Genomic DNA, 21,587 nt, shown 5'->3' with positions numbered 1-21,587 from the left:
GAGGCTAGAAAGTTCAAGATCAAGGTGCTGGCAGATTCATTGTCTGGTGAGAACCCACTTCCTGGTTCATAGACTGCTGTCTTGAGCTGTGTCCTCAAGTGGCAGGAGGGGGAAGGCAGCTCTCTGGGGTCTCTTTTATAAGGGCACTAATCCTATTCATGAAGGCTCCACACCCATGACCTAATCACCCCAAAGGCCCCACCTCCTAACACCATCACATTAAGGATTAGGTTTCAACTTTTGAATTTTGGAGGAAGACAAATATTCCGTCTATAGCAGGAACACTCCCTGCATCTCTTCCAGATTGCTCAGCTTCTGTGGCTTCAAAAAAGAATCACCCCTTCAAATGGGCAGCCACTTTGTAATATTTGAGGCTTGAGCAGAAAGAGTCTACTCCATCATTAAGGGGCACTTGTTCTACCCAACTCTTGAAATCCCATGAAAGTGTTCAAGGTTTCCCTGGCTTGTGTGAACTCTAAAAACAGAGGCAAAAAAATAATAATAAATTAATTAAATAAAATAAAAGCAGAGGCAATGGTGTAGATGTGTTCAGCTGACACGGTTTGAGGGTTGCCCCATTCATAAACCTACAGGAGGAAGCTGTCTCAAATTTGGTGAGATGTTGCCCCACATCTGTGGTTTGGAGTGTTGGCTAGAATAACAATTAAAAGCAGAAAAAAAAAATGTTTTCTTAATTCTACTTTTACATTTTTCAGATAATAATAATAAAAAAGATTTCTTTCTGAATCCTTTCTTAGATTGTAACTGATGCATTGTAATTGATGAAGAACTCCCTTTGGCGTAATTTTCATTAAGGAAAAAATGGGAAGAGAGGGATCAGAACGTGACATTTCATTACAGTTAAATGATATAGAATGTGATTCCCATCTGAATGACCTCTCATTTTCCTTTCCATTCAGAGAATAATTAGCAAAAATAGATGAGTCTTAGATATCTTTTCCTGCTTTTTGAGCCCAAGTGTAATCCAGTTTAATTCTCTGACTTATGGTCTTTACTTCACATCATTTAGCATCATTTTCCTGTCGCTTGTATTGATCATATTTGCACGTCGTACAATGCTCTTTGCTCCTTTCAGTGATACTAGGCTATGTAATCAGCTCAGCCTACCACATTGTGTATGAAATACCATAAATTTAGGTTCGATCTAAAAAGAGCTTTCCTATTGCCAAAAATTACCTGTCCTGTTAGCTGGACCAGCAAAGTTATTCTTGCCATTAACAGCCCTAAGTGGGATGAGTGATCTCAGACTTGTAGATTCACTGAATCTACTTGTGTGCTTGTCTTGTATACAAGACATGGTGAAACTTGATGTGGAACCTTCCACCTCTCTCATCTCTGAGCCAACCTAAGGGAAAAGAGAATTGCCTCTTCCGGTGTAGTGCTAGTGAGTTCACGGTTGGTGGGAGGGCGGGGGTGGTGCAGGGGATCAGAAGGCTGTATTTTTCTCTTTTTCTTTTGGAAATTTCTAACAGAGACCCATTAATCAATCTAGTGTATTTTCCCAGGGGTGTGAGATGAAAAGAATGAAGTATATGAAGTCCTTCATTAGTTCTTACATGCTCAAGCCGCACACTAGATCAGGCCCCTTTGTATTTAATAGCATTCTGTACTGCATTTTTAAAGTTGAAGTATAGTTGATTTACAAGGTTGTGTTAGTTTCAGGTGTACAGCAAGGTGACTCAGTTATTTATATATATATATATATCTTCTTTTCTCTTATAGGTTGTTACAAAATATTGTGTACGGTTCCCTGTGCTAAACAGTAGGTCCTGTTAGTTATCTATTTTATATATAGTAGTGTGTAAATGTTAATCCCAAACTCCTAATTTATCCCTCCCTCCTCATACTACATTTAAAAAAAATATTTATTTATTTATTTGGTTGCACAGGGTCTTAGTTGCGGCAGGCGGGCTCCTTAGTTGTGGCTGGTGGGCTCCTTAGTTGCAGCACGCGGGCTCCTTAGTTTGTGGCATGCGAACTCTTAGTTTTGGCATGCGTGTGGGATCTAGTTCCCTGACCAGGGATCGAACCAGGGCCCCCTTTGTTGGGAGCGCAGAGTCTTATCCACTGCGCCACCGGGGAAGTCCCCCTCCTCGTACTACATTTTTGAAAAAAAATTTTAAATGGTGCACATAACATTATTATTTCATCCATAACCCTATTATATTTTATTTTATTTCTTTTAAAGGACCACTCTGACTGCTCTGGGTCTTAGGGGCTCAAGGGCAGAAGCAGGCAGACCAGTTTAGAGGTCTTTTATTTATTTATTTTTATTTTTAATTTTTTTGGCCGTGCTATGCGCGGCTTGGGGGATCCTAGTTCCCCAACCAGGGATCGAACCTGCGCCCTCGGCTGGGAAAGCACAGAGTCCTAACCACTGGACCGCCAGGGAATTCCCACCCTCTTTTATTTTATGTTCTTTACTAACAATCTAGTGAGCACCCATAAACCTGTCATCCAACCTTGGAACTAGGACAGAGGCAGTTGCTTAGATAAATCTGTGTGTCCCTTCTAAAAACTTCGCAATTATTGACAGTACTTACAGTTATTTGTTTAGTTAAGCCCCAGGAGAACAAGGACTGAGGACATTTTGTTCATCAACATATTATACCTTGCAGGGCTTCCCTGGTGGTGCAGTGGTTAAGAATCCGCCTGCCAAGGCAGGGGACATGGGTTCGAGCCCTGGCCTGGGAAGATCCCACATGCCGCGGAGCAACTAAGCCCGTGCGCTGCAACTACTGAGCCCATGCGCCTAGAGCCCGTGCTCTGCAACAAGAGAGGCCATCGCAATGAGAAGCCCGCGTACTGCAACGAAGAGTAGCCCCTGCTCACCACAACTAGAGAAAGCCTGCGTGCAGCAACGAAGACCCATCGCAGCCAAAAATAAAAAAATAAATAAATATTCTATTAAAAAAATATTATATCCTGCAGTTAGTAAAGTGTCTGACACACAGAAGCCTTTAATCCCTTTAAATTAAAAAACTTTTTAATCTTTAAAAATTGAAAAATAATTTTAATTGTGGTAAAAACCCACTGCATAAAACTCACCTGCCTTAAGTGTAAAATTCAATAATTCTTAGTAAATCTACACAGTTGTGCAATCATCACCACAACCAGTTTTAGAACATGTAAATCACCTGGAAAAAAATCCCTGCTGTCCTTTCTCAGCCAGTCTTGATCACATCCTCAGCCCCAGGCAGATTTCTGTTACTATAGTTTAAAATCTACTCCTCAAAAGACACCTCTAAAAGAATGAAACGATAAGCCACAGACTGAGAAAATATTTGTAAAGGATATACCAGATAGAGGACTTGTGTCCAGAATGAACTCAAAACTCTATACTAAGAAAATAAACAACTCAGTAAAAAAGGGGGCAAAAGATTTGAACAGATACTTCATCAAGGAAGATATAAGAATGACAAATAGGCATGTGAAAGCCTGCTCGATACCAGTAGTCACTAGGGAAATGCAAATATAGCAAAAAACTATAGTGAGATACCACTACACACCTATTAGAATGACTAAGATTTAAAAGACTGACCATGCGAGTATTGGCGAGAATGTAGAGGAACTGGACTTGAATTCTTCCAAAATGTTAATGTAATAAAAGACAAAGCAAGGCTATGGAAATGGTCCAGATTAAAGGAGGCCAAAGAGACATGTTAATTAAATGCAATGCCTGACCCTGGGCTAGATCTTGTAATGGAGGGAAAATGTTACAAAGGACATTATTCAGTCGACTGACAAAATTGGAATGAACACAAATGGCAGATTAAAGTATTTTATCAACGTCAACTTCACTGAAGTTGATGAATGTACTGTGATTATATAAGGGAACATTCTTAGTGATATTTTGAAAGAGATAAAGCAAATGGGCTAAAATGTTAACGTTAAAGTAGGTGAATATAAAAAAAGGGTATTGGGTGTTCTTGATACCATTTATATTTTTTGTAATTTTTCTCAGTTTGAAATTATTTTAGAATAATTTTTTAAAAAGAAAAAGCTCATGACAGTTTTATTTAGGGATAAATTTCTGGACATAGTAAAAGCCTGTGAAAATTTGAGGTCTAAATGAAATTTATTGCACTAATAACAATAAGAAGGTTAATTTTTAACCTGTGGAATTTTGCATATTCAGAAGGGCCTAGCATAACAAAGAGAGAAAAATAAAAACATTTTAAAGGTTATTTGGCTGTAGCAATATTTTTCTTAAATTGAGGTGAAATCCACATGACATGAATTAACCATTTTAAAGCATACAGTCCAGTAGCATTTAGTACATTCACAATGTTGTTCGACCACCATCTAGCAATAACCTCGCTGCTTTTAAAGATATTTAACATTTGCATTTTAAAATTTTGCAGAAATGCTTTTTTAAAACTAGTTAAACAAGTTTAACAAGTTTAAAAAACAACAAAATAGCTTGAATTACAATCTGTGATATTTTCCACTCTGATTACTTCCTCACACACCTACACACCACACACACACACAAGAATGCTTGAATATTCAACTACGCTAAAATGCAGTTTTCCAAGAGATCCTAATACTTCATTCATCGTTAGCTATCTTGGACCTAAAACTGGCTGCCAACATATAGACATGTCCAATCCTCTGACAGCCACTGAGCAATATGCTGGCTATAAAATTTGTGCAAGTGAGGTATCTGCCTTCACTTAGTTTGTGACAGCCAGTTACTGAAATAAACACCGCAGATTTTACCTAAGTTACTCTGAATATTGATGTACCCCTAGTTCCCGGTGGAAAGATTGTCAGTCTGTTCTTTGATTCAACCTGGTATGTGATCATCATCATCATTTTCATTTAGTAAAACCAAGGGGGCAAAGCTAAGAGGAGGTAAATTCAGTTCCCGCTAAATTGTTTCTTCTCTTCGTCCCCTCTGTTTTTCCTCTTTTGGGAATAGTTGAGGCAATCTCATTTTCACTTTGCATTTCAGTGTTGCCTTCTGGGTGTGCCTGTCTTGAGAAGACTCTGCCTCAGGTGGGCCACCCTCAGTCACTGGCCCTAAATCGCTCAGTTCTGGGCACGTCTCTGGTCCCTGCTGACACTCCTCTGAGTCTCTGACGGAGAGCTGGTCTCTATTAGAGTACTCATTTCTCCAATCTCAGTCGTGATTGGTTTAAAATCAACGTAAAAGTCACTGATATAGGGCTTGCTAAACACATTCTCTGAAGTCCTATGAAGAGGAATTGTTGTATTATGTTAGAGGTTCCAAGACCTGTTTGTTCTGAACAAGAAATGGTTTGATGAAAACCCCCAATGGTGTTAGTATTTTCTGCCAGTCTTGCTCTGGACTGAAATCCATTTGTGACATTATCACAATCTTTATTTTCTATGCGACGGATACTTTTTTTTTTCTTTTTAACTTGACGGCCTAGTGTGGTACTCAGATGGTGTTGGCAGCCTTTAATTGTTAGTGCTCTTCTTAAGAGCTGCCCAGATGGAGCAATAGGAGAGAGCTGAGTTGTTCACACTGGCCAGGTACTGCTGGTCCTCTCCTACCACTGTTGTACAGTCAAGGACATTCTCCAGGGTTTTTTGTCAAACTCTCGTCTCACTGGGAATTGGTGATCCTCCTCCTGGGGGGATGTGGCACTGGGATGGGGTGTGGTACGGGTGGGGAGCAGGTGATGCTCTCCTCTTCCGCCTGAAAAGCGGAGACTGGGGGCCGGGAGATGGAGGCTGGAGGATCTGCCATCACATTTCATGAGGTGGTTTCTACTTGCAATCCTTCCAAACCTTTAGTGGGTAGAGGAGCTAGTAGCCAGGCTGCCTCCAGCTGGAGGGGAAGGCTATGGAGGAGAAGCAGGCTCCAAGCCTGTCTTTTGTTTTGGTCAGTTCAGCATCACCTACCGGCCAAGAAACCTCTCCATGGAAATAATTCCCTCTACCGCTATCGAATAGTTTCGCTTCACATGTTTTCTTTAATCAGAAATTTGTAGAACCACAGCTCCTCGATTCATTCTGATTGGGAGTTAGTTCTCAGACTCCAACCAGGGCAGAAGAGGCAGCTAATCATCTTTTGCTTTACCTACTACACGTAACTGTGAGGTGGGATTCTTTTGCTGTAAAACCTCATCTTCCCATAAATGTAGGCTACTTTATTACAGGCTGAATGTAACCAGGACCTCAGGTATGCAGTTTTGTAAATTACTTAGATTTATTACAATGTTTAGTTTTGAAATGTAAACACTACTTACTAAAAACTACTTACAAAACGTTTTTCTTTTTACGGTTACTTGCTACTATCATTACCGTAGCTTTCTATTTACGGAAAGGTTTATTTAAAAATACATTTATTTAGGAATAAAGGGGAGTCAGTTTAAAGAAAGTATTAATTACATAATCACACAAGTGGTTTGCAGATACAACAAAACCAGAGACACGGTGGAGGCCGAATATGGAAAACAGGTTCCGCGGAGTGGTGGGGCCGGTGCGAGAACTCTACGGAAACCGGAAAGGCCAAGGCCAAGGCTGGCGTGAACCAGAGCCCGGAGCAAAAGACGGCCCCGCCTCCCCGAGTGCGGCGCAGTGCGCAGGCGCGGCGGCGCGCCTCCGCGGGGCGCTGGGCTCACTGCGCACGCGCGGCCGTCGGCTTGGTCCCAGGTGGAGCTGCTTTAGCCGAGCTGGCGCCGCCGTGAGCCTCCGAGATGAGCGCGGCCGAGGCCGACCGCTGGGCTTGGCTGCTGGTGCTCTGCTTCGTGTTTGGATGCAATGTACTCAGGATCCTCCTCCCGTCCTTCTCCTCCTTCGTAAGTGGCTATCTGGCCTTCCAGGGGCCGGTGGGGTCGCCGCCCCAGCGTGCCGTAGACACAGGGGTCTCAAACTGGCCGCCCGACGGCCGGATTCGGCCTGCAGAGGCGTCTTGGTTGGGCCGTTCTGTGTTTTAAGATGTTTTTGAGTGAGTTGCTAGCGTCAAGTCGCAACGCTTTACCCCCATATCCGGTTTTCTGGATTTTTGGGGAGAAAAAAAAAATGCCTGATAACGCTTGGCCACGTTTTCGCGTGGCAGCGGTCTGGAGTTCTCAGTGCCCTTCTGCCAGCCGCACTCATTTCCGTTATTCTCTGGTTCCTGGGGGCGTCGAGCAGCCTCAGGCTGCTGGGGTGGGGGCGTGGGGAGGGCCAGTGCCTGCAGCACGGCGTCCGGGGCTCCGGAAAGTCTCGCTTTCTCGCGTGCAGTGCAGCTGTGCAGGGTCCCTGGGGACGGGTCTCAGGATGCAGGGGCCCCCATTCTTGGGGCGGGAGGGGTTGGAGACAGTGTAGACTTAGAATCCCAGTGCTCTGTGATGTTTCCTGTACCCAGAGGAGCGACGGGCACTTGGGAGCACTCCCTGTGGGGCGTTGTGTCCATCGTGGGTAATTTCCTCGTGTCCAGTCGCCACGGCTGCTGTGACTGTCATGCCATCTTCCTGTACCTCCCAGAGGAGGTGTGTTTGATTCAGAGTCTAGTAGTTGTCCTAAGACATCCAGCTAGTGATTGCTGGGGTGGAGGTTTGATCCTTGGTTTGTGATTCTCCGAGGTCTGCCCCTCTGCCTGTTGGAGACTGAATAGGGGGTTTGGTGGCATATTTGATGGGAGGTGCCTGTGGAGAAGGTGAGGAGCCGGGGAAGGGCGCCCTCTGTAGGGCGACAGTGGGAGTGAGGGGCTGTCTGACTTAGACCGAGACTCAAAGGTCGGGTGCACACACTGGAGCAGTATCCTGGGAACTCAGTTCTGCTTTTCTCTCCTGGTATAAATTGGTGGTGGTGGGGGGGTATTTAAGACTAGACAGGGTTTCTACTTCTTTTTGTCCTACTCTACTGGTATCCATTGGGTGCCTGTTTTGTGTAAAACTCTATTCTAGGACCTTATCACCCAAGTTGTCCTGAGGCAGTTCTCTCTTAATCCCATCCCCCGTTCAGAATCTTTCCTGATGCTTCCTTGTCTTTAAGATGGTGTCAGAAGTACTCAGCATTGCATAAAAGACCCTTGAAGAGTAGGCCCCAGCCCACTTTTCTTTCTTCTTATTTTTTAAAAACTGTGGTAAAATATACATAACATAAAATTTACCATTTTAACGTATATAGTTCAGTGACATTGAGTACATTCACATTGTTGTGCAACTGTTCATCACCCTTCGTCTCCAGAACTGCAGCTTCGTAAACTGAGACTCTGTCCCCAGTAAACATGGGGCGTTATCCGCATGCCCCTTCCCCAGTCCCTGGCAACCACCATTTTACTTTCCATCTCTATGAACCTGACTATTCCTAGGCACCTCATATAAGTGAAATTATATAATATTTGTCCTTTTATGTCTGGCTTATTTCACTCAGCATAATGTCCTTAGGGTTCATCCCTGTTGTAGCCTGTGTTAGGATTTCTGTCCTTTTTAAGGCTGAATAATATTCCACTGTATGTATATACCACATTTTGTTTGTTCATTCATCTTTTGATGGACATTTGGATTGTTTCTGCCTTTTGACCATTGTGAATAATGCTGCTAGAACATTGGTGTACAAGTGTTTATTCAAATCTCTGCTTTCAGTTCTTTTGGGTAAATACCCAGAAGTGGAATTGCTGGATCATATGGTAATTCTGTTTTTAATTTTTTTGAGAAACTGCTGCACTGTTTTCCACAGCGGCTGCATCATGTAAATTCTCACCAGCAATGCACAAGTGTTCCAGTTTCTCCACATTCTCCAACATTGGTATTTTTAGTTATTATTTTTCCTTTTTGGATAATAGCCATCCTAATGGATGCAAAGTGGCTTCTCTTTGTGGTTTTGATTTGCATTTTCCTAATGATTAGTGATGTTGAACATCATTTCATTTGCTTATTGGCCATCTGTATATCTTTGAAAAACGTCTATTCAGGTCTGTGGCCCCTTTTCTAATGGGGCTTCAGGAGCTGTCCCTAGGGGAAGGGTGCTCTCTGGAGGCCCACATTGAGAGTGAGTGGCTGCGTTTTTGTGGTTAAGTTAGGAGTTCTTTATATAGTCTGGATATTAATTCCTTATCAGATATATGATTTGCAAACATCTTCTCCCATTCTGTGGGTTGCCTGCCCATCTTACTTGCAGTATCACTTTGATTCTTCCTATGTACCCCATCTCATTTCACCTTATATTGGAACCATACACAAAACTAACCTCAGTTGCTGAAAGAGGCTGTGTTGGTTTTGTATTCCTCTGTGAATTGTTCCTAGTTTCTCATAAGCTGAGGGGGAAGGAGGAGAGAGTTTGGGATATGGCAGCGGCTGTAAATAAGAACTGTCATCGTCTCTGGCTCCTTCACCAAGCTTTCACCAAACCCGTGCCCTGCAGCTAGCACACTCTCATAAGAAGTTATTGCTGCAGTCTACACATGCACGAGGTTTGTGCCTTATCAGGGTGGCTGTTTGTCGTTCAGGTGAATGAGCCCTGGGTTTGTCCTTGGACCTGTGTCACTTCCTTTGCTGCATCCTACAGGCTGAGTAACCTCTCGAACCTCCAACCAGTTAGCCTTCTTAGACCCGTTTTCCCTTGGTTGTAACACTGTCAGAATTGTTAGCCAGGTTCAGAAGGATAACATTATCCTAGCAGAGTACAGTTGCTGGTGTTCAAAACAGGGCGAAGTAATAAAGAGATCTGGTTTGTGTTGAGGGTCAGTGAAGAGCTGTAAGGAACGCACTGATCCCGTGTAGGGTAAAACGCTGCTCCGTCTCGACCATTAGAGGCCGCCCCATCGCAGGCGCTGATGTGAGGATGCACGTGGGAAAGACTTCAGTGAGGATCAGTTTGGGAACGGGCCATGCCCCTGCACCTCAGACTGTAGCCTTCCTTCCAGGGTTTCTGAAGCTTCTTCCCTTCAGCCAGAGCAGGGAAGGGGCGCACCTTCCCATTAGTCAGGAGAGGCCCTTGAGGAAGTCTCTCAAGTGTAAGAAGTCCTCTCCCAGCAGAGTGCTGCAAGGTCCTGGGATGGGACCTCAGCCAAATACTGGGGTGGGGGCTGGGGGCCTGGATGAGGACGCCCAATCCTTGGCATTGACTTGGTTAGAATTTTCCTGCGAGTTCTTTCTTGTTTCCTTTCCAGCTGGTCACAGGACGCACTTGCGATCCAGCACAGCCAAAGGCGGAGGCGGAGGGGACAAAGACCACCTTGCGGAGCGCCCCCCTCCGTGCCGGCTGCGCGGAGGCGCGCTGTGCAGGCGCCCCGGGCCCCAGGACTGGCGTGGCCGAGGGCGGGAGGAGCTCCTAGTTAGCCACGTGCCCTGCGCAGGCGTGCCGGGGCCGATGCGCTGGAGGGCGGCCTGCGGGTCCCGGAGAGATGCGTGCACTGCACAGGCGCCCTAGGACTGGTGTGGCAGAGGGAGGGGTGAGGGTCCGGGCGAGGCACGTGCCCTGCGCAGGCGCCCCAGGACCTACGCGCTGGAGGGCGGCCTCGGGCGCCAGGGGCCCCTTCCTCACAGATCCCCTGCTTTGCAGACTTTGAGCATAGGTGCAGCGCAGGCTGTCCTCTGGGATTTGGTGTGTGGGACTGGCCGCCACTTTTGTGTTTGACAACTTCAAAATCACACTTAACTTTCTCCTCTAAAAAGTGGCCGCTTCCCTTTTCCCTCTAGGGGCCCGGGCCACTGAGGTGAGGGGTGGACACTGCAGGGCCTGCCGCTGCGGGCCTTGCTGAGACCCTCCCCGTTTCCAGGGAGCACGGTCGCCTAGTGAGTTCTTGCTGTGGACCAGGCATGAGGATGGGCCCCAAGTGCTGGTTGAGGAGGGGACAGAGGCGGCGACGGGGGTTGAGTGCGCACGAGCAGGTGCGGCCTGGCGGATGCGGACTCCCACGTGCTGGAGACCAGGGCCCCGAGGAGTGGGCCCGACTTGGCCGGTCCTGGCTGAGGGGCATGTGGGGTTGTTCTGGGCCTTGGGCCCTTCCCGGGGTGAGGGGGTCTCCCTGCGGTGTTAGGGACACGCCTGAGCCGCCATTCCCAGGGATGCGTGCTGTGTTCCGGGAGGGAGGAGCCTTTGGGCTGTAAATGTCGTCGGGCACGATTTTCAGATGGGTCTGGTCCAGAGAGTTGCCAGCCAGTGAGCGGGGGAGGGAGGATTTGAACAACCCCAGTGCCACCGCAAGTCCTGGCATTTTGTTGGCAGAGGGAGTGTCCAACTTGGACAGGATCAGAGGGTGACTGAGGAGGACACTGGGATGTCACACAGGCAGAGGGCCAGCGTCTGGGGACAAGAGAAACGAAGGATTGGTTCTGCCCTTGTTTGCTCTCCAGATTTCCCACCGGATTTTTTTTCGTGATAAGCAAATGTTGTTTGTTTGTTTATTGATTGATGGCCTCCTCCCGCGGCTTGCGGGATCTCAGTTCCCTGACCAGGATTTCATCCTGGGCGGCAGGCAGTGAAAGTGCCAAGCCCAAACCACTGCACCGCTGGGGAATTGCTTCACTGATCTTTAAAAACTTATTTTCTTTTCTGCTTTAGAATTATTTGTGGACCTATCTCCAGGTCTTTGAAAAACCATACCCCACACAGCTTATCAGTTTCTGTCAAGTGGGAGATTTAATATGCCTTTGAGTACATAAAAACTTAAGGGGACTTCCCTGGTGGCACAGTGGTTAAGAGACTACTGAAGCCTGCGCGCCTAGAGCCCGTGCTCCGCAACGGAAGAAGCCACCGCAATGAGAAGCCTGTGCACTGCAAGAAGAGTAGCCCCCGCTCGCCGCAACTAGAGAAAGTGCGCATGCAGCAACGAAGACCCAGCGCAGCCAAGAAAAAAAACAAATTAAAAACCTGATAGAAGTTAAAAAAAAAGACTTCAGATTTTTTTTTTTAATTTATTTTATTTATTTAATTTTGGCTGTATTGGGTCTTTGTTGCTGCGCGTGGGCTTTCTCTAGTTACGGCGAGCGGGGGCTACTCTTCCTTGCGGTGCACGGGCTTCTCATTGCGGTGGCGCCTCTTGTTGCGGAGCACGGGCTCTAGGCATGCGGGCTTCAGTAGTTGGGTCACACGGGCTCAGTAGTTGTGGCTCACGGGCTCTAGAGCGCAGGCTCAGTAGTTGTGGTGCACGGGCTTAGTTGCTCCGTGGCATGTGGGATCTTCCCGGACCAGGGCTCAAACCCGTGTCCCCTGCATTGGCAGGCGGATTCTTAACCACTGCGCCACCAGGGAAGCCCCAGATATTTATGTTTTAAAAATTAATATTGGGACTTCCCTGGTGGTCCAGTGGCTAGGGCTACGTGCTCCCAGTGTAGGGGGCCCAGGTTTGATCCCTGGTTGGGGAACTGGATCCCACATACTGCAACTAAGACCCAGCGCAGCCAAATAAATAAATATTTAAAAAAAGTTAATATTAAGAACATTTTAAAAATTCAGATCTCCTTAAATCTTACATTTCAATTCATAATTCTAGTATATTTTAACAGTTATTTGTAAGGAGGTCTTGGATTAATGTTGGTACCTATTTGCAAACTTAAACACTTCCATATTTTCTTTTTTTGTACTTGTAGATGTGATATATTCATTTTTCTTCAAGCGCTGCATTTCCTAATTTTAACCACAAATCTCTTCAGTTCCCCTCAAGTTTATTCTCCTGCCCTCACTCACTTTCCACTCCTGAGTAACCATTTTTGGCCTTTCCAGTTTTTAATTGTTTTATGTACAGCGTACCTCGGAAATATTGCGGGTTTGGTTCCAGGCTACTGCAGTAAAGTGAATATCGAAGTAAAGTGAGTCATATGCAATTTCTGGTTTCCCAGTGCATAAAAAAGTTATGTTTACACTAGAGTCTATTAAGTGTGCAATAGCATAGCATTGTGTAAAAAAAGTGTACATGCCTTAATTAAAAAATTGTTTATTGCTAAAAAATGCTAACCATCATCTGAGCCTTTAGTGAGTTGTAGTAGTAACATCAAAGATCACTAATCAGGGAATTCCCTGCTGAGCCAGTGGTTAGGACTCTGCCGTTTCACTGCTGAGGGCCGGGATTCGATCCCTGGTCCAGGAACTAATATCCCGCAAGCCGCGTGGTGTGGCCTAAAAAAAAATCACTCATCAAAGATCACCATAACAAATATAACAATAATAAAAAAGTTTGAAATAGTACGAGAACTACCAGAATGTAACACAGAGACATGAAATGAGCAAATACTGTTGGAAAAATGGTGCCAATAAACTTGGTTGACGCAGGGTTGCTACAAGCCTTCGATTAAAAAAATCTGTGAAGCACAGCCTGTATTCTCTATAATGCTATGTACGTAATGTGTTTGCCGCTCTATTTCTTTTTTCTTTTTTTAATTTATTTTTGGCTGTGTTGGGTCTTTGTTGCTGTGCGAGCGCTTCTCATAGTGGTGGCTTCTCTTTTTGTGGAGCACGGGCTCTAGGCGCGTGGGCTTCGGTAGTTGTGGTTCATGGGCTCAGTAGTTGTGGCTCGTGGGCTCTAGGGCACAGGCTCAGTAGTTGTGGTGCACGGGCTTAGTTGCTCTGCGGCATGTGGGATCTTCCTGGACCAGGGCTCGAACCTGTGTTGCCTGCATTGGCAGGCAGATTCTTAACCATTGTGCCACCAGGGAAGTCCCCCCCTCTATTTCTTTTTAAATCCTACTTTTAAAAGTCAGGTTTATTGATGTGTAATTTGCATTCAGTGAAATTCACTTCTTGTACATGGGCAGTTTGATGAGTTTTGGCACACTTAATCAGGGTAGCCACCGAAACAAGGTAAAGAATATCTCCATCACCTCTGAAAGTCCTTTCCCCACCCTGCACCTGTTTTTTTAAAATCAAAATTTTTAAAAAATACACCTTTATTTGATTTTTTGGCTGTGCCGCACCGTTTCACATGGCATTCGGGAATCTTAGTTCCCGGACCAGGGATCGAACCCACGCCCCCTGCAATGGAAGCGCGGAGTCTTAACCACTGGATCGCCAGGGAAGTCCCTGCCCCTGTTTCTTGATTTACAAAGTTTAAGCAGCATCTATGAACGCCTCGCTCTTTAAGATGATTCTGTGATTTTTAAAGATAATTTGGTGCATTCCTGTTTTCTGCTCTAGGGGGGATCTGGCTAGAGTGTATGTCCTTTAGTTAGAGTGTTGGGTAGTGGGGACACGACAGTTGAGTTTGAAGACCCCCCGACTCCAGGAGGCTGCGCAGTGGTAAGCACACTGTGCTGCTGCACAGGCGCCCTCTGGAGACCGAAGGGCCTCATTGCTCGGGCGCTGGAAAGGGGCCTCAGCTGGTGTCCCGTGAGGCTGTGCGGGCGTCCCTGGGAGACCCGGAAGAGGGGCGTGGCTGGCCAGCTGGAACTGAAGAGTCACCCTACTGCGCACCAGGCAGGGGGGATCGGGGGCTAGAGGAACAGACTGATTTATTGTGCACCTGCTGTGTACCAGTACAGGGAAATATATTAATATAGTTTATTAATGTATCTTTATTAATGTATTTTTTAAACTGTGAAACAAACACAAACGTGCAGAAAAGTTATACATTCATTAGAAAGAACTGGTTTTGTTTCCTGAACCATTTGAAAGTAAGTTGTCAACCCGAGTGCCCTCTTTCCCCAGTACTTTAGTGTATAAACAGTGGCCTTGCCCGCAGTACAGCTGTCAGGTACAATCCTCCTGTCCCGTTCAGGGTTTCCTCGTCCCAGTGACGTCCTTTATAGCAGAAGGACCCCAGTCAGCACCATGCATAGCACATACTTGATATTTCTCTTCAGTCTAGAAGAAGTCTTGGTCTTCCCTTGAATTGCGAGGATGACATTTCCGAATATCGCAGGGCAGTGATTTTGCACATTGGCCTTCTGTGGACATCCTTGTCCAGTGTTTGGCGAGGATGTCACATAAAGGATGCTGTGTTCTCTTTGCATCTCACCAGGTACCGTGGGCGTTGATTTGGGGAGGTACACTCATCACTCCGGGTCAGTCCCTGAGGAATTCTCAGTCCCCTACAAGGTCGCCCGTGGACCTCCCTGCTCTGTTGCGAGGGTGGTCCCCTTGCTCTCCCGTCGCTCTCCTGGGACCTTCACCTGTCCCGGGGGGTTGTTGGGCGCTACCTGGCAGCCACTGCATGTGTAGCCCGGGCCTCTGGCGGTGTCCTGGCCGGTGTGTGTGTCTGTGGGGGGCGTCTGGGGACGGCGCGGGCAGGTGCCCTCACACTTGGGTCCCCTCCACTATCCGGGCGGCCAGGAGGGCCCCGCGGAGGGCGCCTGGGCCGGTCGTGTCCCATATGGGGCCTGGCTGTCAGAGGCTCCTCTTCACAAACATTTACGTCTGTTATTTCATCTGTCTGTGTATCTATGGAAAACCATGAGTTCACACCTGCACCTCCAGTTCTCATCCAGTCCCACGGGATTCATTCGGGTTCTCTCCCGATGCATGTTTCTCACTCCCTTTTCTCACAGTGAGAAAACTGGCTCACAGTATCTTCAGTAGGTCTCCGTGACTTGTTCAGTCCTTCGTAACTCACCCTCGGCCTCCACTACCACCTCCTCTTGTCACGTGTGCCCCTCCTGCTGTGGGACCCCGACTCTCATGCCAGGCAGCTCCTCTGCGGGAATGCCCTCTTCACCCGCCACCGCTTCATCCCTGACCCCCGGCACCCCCCTTGCTCTGCCCACCTAATTTAGCACAGAACTCTACAGGAACGAGGGGCGTGCACGGTCCTTGTCACCTGAATGAAGCTCTGGGGATGGAATCAGTTTTCACCCTGTAATCACAATTTTGCAGTACAAGTGAAGGATACATACATTTGTGCCGTAGCAGTCCGTGGGCATGTCTGCAGAAGGAAAAACGTAATTAAATAAAGACTCACGGGGCGGGGGGGGCGAGTTTTCGTTTCTGTGGTCGGGGGCAGCAGGACCGGGACCGGGCAGCAGAGCCTGGCCATGGAGGTAAAGGGCAGCGTGCCCAGCTGCAGGAGGCAGCAAGCGGATGGGGGGAGTGGGTGGGGGCGAAGGCTGATCCCGGCTGTCACCTCCACCAGATGTCCAGGGTGCTGCAGAAGGACGTGGAGCAGGAGTCACAGATGCGAGCAGAGATCCAGGGTATGAAGCAGGAGCTCTCCACCGTCAACATGATGGACGAGTTCGCCAGATACGCCAGGCTGGAGAGAAAGATCAACAAGATGACTGATAAGCTCAAAACTCACGGTACTGTTCTCATTTGTAGCGTGGGAAGCTTCGTATGAGCTGATTAATAGAGAAATCTTTATAGAAAGAGGCACGGCATATGTGCTTTGATCTTTGAGGTTCTGATGTTGACAGAGAGTTTTAAGTTGTCTAGAAGAGACCCAGTAATAATAATTGTTACTTTCTCCTTATTTGCTGGTGAACCTTTGCTTTCTAAACACAGAAGCCTGGGGACTTCCCTTGCGGTCTAGTTGTTAGGACTCGGCACTTTCACTGCTGTGGGCCCAGGTTCGATCCCTGTTCCGGGAACTAAGATCCCGCAAGTCGAGAGTCATGGTCAAAAAAAAACAAAAACAAAAAAAAAAACCACACAACCACACAGAAACCTCTAACATCTTTGATTTTCTTCATTCTCTGTAGGTTGACATTTTCAAATTCAACACTTTTCTGAGAGAAGCCTAGAAAAATCTCATGGTGGATTCCCAGGAGCTTTTGTGAATGCTCTAAAAAATGCCCAGCAGTGTCCTTACCCAAGTGTAGACTTCAGGCTGGGGATCAGGCCTTACTCAGCTTTATGTTTGCCACTGTTGCTAACAGTCTCCTTTGATGGATAGGAGGTCAGCTTGTGTGCTGAGAGAGTGCGTGGCTAGTGAAGCATGCAGACGGGCCTGCCCAGGCCTGAGACAAACCTGACTCCCACTTACAGATTAGTGTGCTGTGTGGCCTGGGAAATCCAGGAAGAAAAAGGTAGTCCTGTTGGTAAGTGCCTCATAAAAGAATCTCTGACTTAGATGAACAGCTTTAAGAGTTTTTAAAATGAAAGCTTCAAATCTCATAATCTGTGTGTGATTCTATTTTAAATAATGGCACAGTGGGTGACTTTTAAGAAATTCTAGTTTATATTTTCTAAGTGTGTGTGTGTGTGTGTGTATGTATGTGTATATATATTTTGTTTGTTTGCTTTTTGGCTGTGCTGCGCAGCTTGTGGGATCCTAGTTCCGCGACCAGGGATCAAACCCAGGCCCTCGGCAGTGAGAGCGCGGAGTCCCAACCACTGGACCATCAGGGAACTCCCTTGTCTAAGTATATTGAGCAGATGTTATGTACATAGTTAGAAAATAGTTTATGAGGAGAAATAACATTTCTGTGTGCTTGAATATCTTCTTCATTTTTTTAGGACTGATACCATTTCATCCTGTTTTTCCTTTCAGTGAAAGCACGGACAGCTCAGTTGGCCAAGATAAAATGGGTTATAAGTGTTGCTTTCTACGTACTGCAAGTAAGTGTCCTATTCTGTCACCTGGGGTCATTGAAGTTGGTAACGGAATGTCCTCCAGAACCATGTGGCCCAGAATCCGGGCCTGGGAATTCAGGCTTTTCCACTTTCAGCTGCTGTGCTGTGTGGTCCTGCTAGCATGTAACTCTGAACACTCTGTGAATTTCTAAGTTAGACTAAAATGAAGCCTTTGTTTCTCTTAGTCTCTTTTAGCCTTTCTCTTTTAGAGTTGTTAAATGTTGGGATTTTTTAGCAGATGCGCTTCTCTGGAGTTCTTTCATTTTGCCTTTGTTTCAGTGCAGCGTTGGGAGCCTGGGGGGGTATGGAGTGAGAGAGTTTATTTAGACATCGTACTTTCTAAGGTGGTCAGTGACTGTGGCCGTTGCTTGTCACCGGGTGTGCAGACGTGTAGGTGACGTGTAGATGTCTGCTCTCCAGGCGGGGAACACGTCATTCTCACCTCAGTCCAGGACCGTTGATTCCCGGCTTCCTTACCTGGGGGATGTTTACTTGTTCCATTTGCTGCGGAACAATCCCTGCTCCTGCTGCTGCTTCCTTCACCCGAGGGTGTGGATGTGCCGCACGCACACTTAGTGGCTGCTTTAAATGGTCTCCGAGTTTCAGTCCTACGTGTGATCTTTCCTGGGGGAAAAGATTTGCGCCCAGCCCCCCAAAGCCCAGGTGGTTTGGGTGTGTTTGAGGACGTTGATCCTGAGGCGTTGTCACTTTGGTACGAGCGAGGTCTCACGGGGAGAGGAGTTGAGCAAGCCGCGCTCTTTGAGGTCCGCTCCCTCGAGTGGCACGTTCAAGGCCACGAAGGGGGTGGAAGACAGCTGACCGAGCGCTGCTGGGAAAGGAGGAGAGGGCAGGCAGCGCGTCTCATCCCGCCACTTAACCTCACAGAGGGCTCACCTCTGCACTTGGGTGTGCGGGTGGGAGCGGTAGCTAGTTTTGCAAGGACCTGAGAGGCGTGAGATCACTTTTGTCACTGATGGGGTGTAGTTAGCGTAAGCTGGCTGCTTAGAGGAGGTGCTCGATGAGGAAGGAACACTCGCGCTGTGGGAGACCTTGGTTACTCTGTCAGCTAATTTGATGGTGTGTGTGTATCTGCTGGCTGTGAGGACTGGATGGGCAGGGTTGGAGGTCACTGATTTGGAGAGTTTCCTTGGCTTGTTTCCTTGTTTCCTCATCTTCCGTGGTGATCGGTTTTGTGGCTGGCAGGATGTTTCCACTCACCAGCTGTGTCTTTGCAGGCTGCCCTGATGGTCACACTCATCTGGACGTACTACGCTGTCCCTGTGGCCGTGGTGCCGAGTAGGTGGATAACTCCACTAGACCGCCTGGTAGCATTTCCCACCGGAGTAGCAGGTATGCGGGCGCTGGCAGACGCGGCCAGGCCGCCCTAGGGGCGTGTGGCGGGAGGTTCAGGCAGCTGAGCTCAGCCTGCCGCCCACAGTGAGCAGCTCCGTGTCTCCGCCTCACACAGGCCTTGCAGCAAAGGAACTGACGTCTAGAGAACTTACGTGTCCAGTGTCACCGAAATGTGAAGTAGTAGGGCTACAGCTCAAGCCAAGCCTGCCTCCGTAATCCAAGCCCAGTACCTGGGGTCTGATACCCCGTTTAGTGAAACACCACCTCTGGTTCCCAAATTCTGTGACTCCTTTTCAATTCACACTATGCTTAGCCCCTCTGCAGAATTTTCTGCTATCGGCCATTCTTTCACTTCTGAAAGAATTTCTTTTGGGTGTTAAAATTAGTACATGTCATCGTAGAATGATTAGAAATATAAGAAAAAACTTTTAAAAAGACTCAGTAGCTATGGATAACCCCTCTTAACATTGTGCTATATTTTTTCCAGTCTTTTTTTCTATTTATTTTTGTACGGTCACATACCATTTTTTACCCCTCTTATCATGTAAGCCTTTTCCCATATCAATACATTTCTTCAGATTAGGAGACAGACGTGCTGCTGGCTGTGCTGAGAGGGCAGCTTAATAAATTTCTTTATTAAGGAATTTTGAATAGCTGTTCTTCATTTGGATGTGTCATAATTTACTAATTTCCCTGTTAAAGGATATTTATTTAAGTCCCCAGTTTTTGCTGTAGAGATGATGCTGCAGTACACATTCTGGTCAGCCAGTCTTTGGTTGTGATTTGTGATCATGCTGGAGGTGAATTGCTAAGTCAAAGAGATGACCATGTCAAAGATTTCCAATTTAGCCAGGCCCCTTCCTCCCCCTCCCCCTCCCTCTTCCCGGACCCAGCCAGGATTGTATGGCTGGTGGCTCTCAGCGTTGCTGAGCCGAGGGGCCAGAGGCCACCCTTCCGGGCATCGTGTGGCCTCTCTTCCTGTCTCTCAGCATCAGTGGGGCAAGAAAGGTGTGGGTAAACATTCTTCCATGCTTATAATGCTTTGGTGGGAAGGGAAAAACAGATCATCTGACAGGGTGGTCTTACAGTCTATTAATATCATAAATAATGATGCACATCTCTCTGGCAGGAAAGACAAATTCAAATCATTGTTGTTTTGAATAATTCCTCCTTAGTAAAGAAGGCAGCTCTGTGAATCAGTAGAAAGTCTGGGGGCTTCCCTGGTGGCACAGTGGTTAAGAATCCGCCTGCCAATGCAGGGGACACGGGTTTGAGCCCTGGTCTGGGAAGATCCCACATGCCGCGGAGCAACTAGGCCCGTGAGCCACAACTACTGAGCCTGCGCGCCTAGAGCCCGTGCTCCACAACAAGAGAAGCCACCGCAATGAGAAGCCCGCACGCCGCAACAAAAGAGTAGCCCCCGCGCTCGCCGCAACTAGAGAAAGCCTGCGTGCAGCAACGAAGACCCAACGCAGCCAAAAAAAAAAAAAAAAAAAGTCTGATCAATTTGAACCCAGGAAACACAAACTTGGTGTTATACCAACACTACTCAAAAAGGATTGAAGTGCTCTATTTCCTAGAAGTCAAAGGTAGCAGAGGCAGGAAATGTGGGCGGAACTCCTGGCATGCTCTCATGTTGAATTTCTTTATTTTTAGGTGGTGTTGGAATTACCTGTTGGATTTTAGTCTGTAACAAAGTTGTGGCCATTGTGCTTCACCCTTTCAGCTGAAAAAGAAGATGAATTTGGCTACAGCACTTTCAAAAACGAATTTTCACTTAGGAGATTACAAATCTGATTTATACTGTTTTATTGTTTTTTGTTTTGTTTATTTTTGTTTGCTTGTTTTTTTAAAAAAGGAAACACAAGCCACAGGTTAGTTGTTGTTGAACGTGTTTGTTCTTGGACTTCATGTTGAGATTCTTAGAAGAATCACCGTTTTGTACATTTGTCATGAGCCATGGAAGTCAGTCTCGTGTGTACCAGCCAGCATGGCACCAGATTTGTGATAAGAAGTGTGTGACATTATGGGCTACATGTTGTTAACTTGTGATTTGCACTCTCGGCGTATTTTAAAGGTCACATTGCCAACTGGAAAGTCAAACTTTTCTAATAACTTAAGTACTTTAAAGACTTTGCGCTATTTTTAATCTGGATTAGAAAGTAACTTAATTTTAATACCACTACTAGAATTTGAAAATTTGTTTTTTTAATCTCATGCAGTACTCCCAGGAGAATAACACTAATTGACATTGCTTGTGCTTTTTCCTTCCTCTATTTAAAATGTCATTTGTTGGGCAAGCCTTTGGATAGTATTATCCACTTATTTGAAGCTGTTAACTTTTCATTACTGTGTTTTATAAACGTATTCATGAGCCCATAATGCATTGTTTTGTGTTTGAACTGTGTGTTTTATATTTAATGTATTTCAAATGAAGGGTATTTTTAAAGCATTTAATATTTATGCTCTGTAGAATGGAACAAACTTAAAAAACAAGCTGGGAAGCCTGATTAAATTAATTTCAACGGCTACATGTTTGTCCCATCAAGTATAATTCTGCCCAGTATTTTTAAAAACACTTTTTTCTAATTACAATTTTGCAAGTGCTTGTGTGACTTCCTTCCTTACGGCCACTTACTTGCTATGACCGATCGGTGGCAGAGGGCCTGAAACGATCACTAAGTGGGCCACAGCCCTGTAAAGCGAACTTCTAGCACGAGTGTTTAAAAGATCATTTTTGTATCCTTGTGTTCCCTGACGGTATGATAGTACGTTCGATATTATTTCTGGTAATCGAGCTATGTAGAGAC

The 21,587-nt window shown here is 46.4% G+C and overlaps 1 protein-coding gene across 2 annotated transcripts; it reads left to right on the top strand.

Annotated features, from left to right (window-relative positions):
- Positions 1-6,614: 6,614 nt before the first annotated feature.
- On the top strand, positions 6,615-21,159 carry GET1 (guided entry of tail-anchored proteins factor 1). 2 transcript variants are annotated; one of them, XM_061192859.1, is made up of 5 exons: positions 6,615-6,794; positions 15,986-16,151; positions 17,342-17,409; positions 18,660-18,774; positions 20,434-21,159. In XM_061192859.1, the coding sequence occupies exons 1-5, from the start codon at positions 6,693-6,695 to the stop codon at positions 20,505-20,507; spliced, it is 525 nt and encodes a 174-aa protein (XP_061048842.1). In that variant the 5' UTR covers positions 6,615-6,692; the 3' UTR covers positions 20,508-21,159. The 2 variants fall into 2 exon arrangements, with proteins under 2 accessions (XP_061048842.1, XP_061048841.1); XM_061192858.1 differs by lacking the exon at positions 20,434-21,159 and adding an exon at positions 18,893-19,153.
- The last annotated feature ends 428 nt before the right edge of the window (positions 21,160-21,587 follow it).

This window comes from Eubalaena glacialis, chromosome 6 (genome assembly GCF_028564815.1).
Source record: "Eubalaena glacialis isolate mEubGla1 chromosome 6, mEubGla1.1.hap2.+ XY, whole genome shotgun sequence".
Lineage (NCBI taxonomy): Eukaryota > Metazoa > Chordata > Mammalia > Artiodactyla > Balaenidae > Eubalaena > Eubalaena glacialis.
This window is presented reverse-complemented; position numbering and strand designations above follow the sequence as displayed.

What these genes read in the sequence shown, in the direction of transcription:
- GET1 (XM_061192858.1), top strand. Translation starts at nt 6,693, where the DNA reads ATGAGCGCGGCCGAGGCCGACCGCTGGGCTTGGCTGCTGGTGCTCTGC. An exon ending in TCCCGTCCTTCTCCTCCTTC is followed by an intron (nt 6,795 to 15,985) that starts GTAAGTGGCTAT and finishes CACCTCCACCAG; the next exon opens with ATGTCCAGGGTGCTGCAGAA. An exon ending in ATTTCCCACCGGAGTAGCAG is followed by an intron (nt 18,775 to 18,892) that starts GTATGCGGGCGC and finishes CGCCTCACACAG; the next exon opens with GCCTTGCAGCAAAGGAACTG.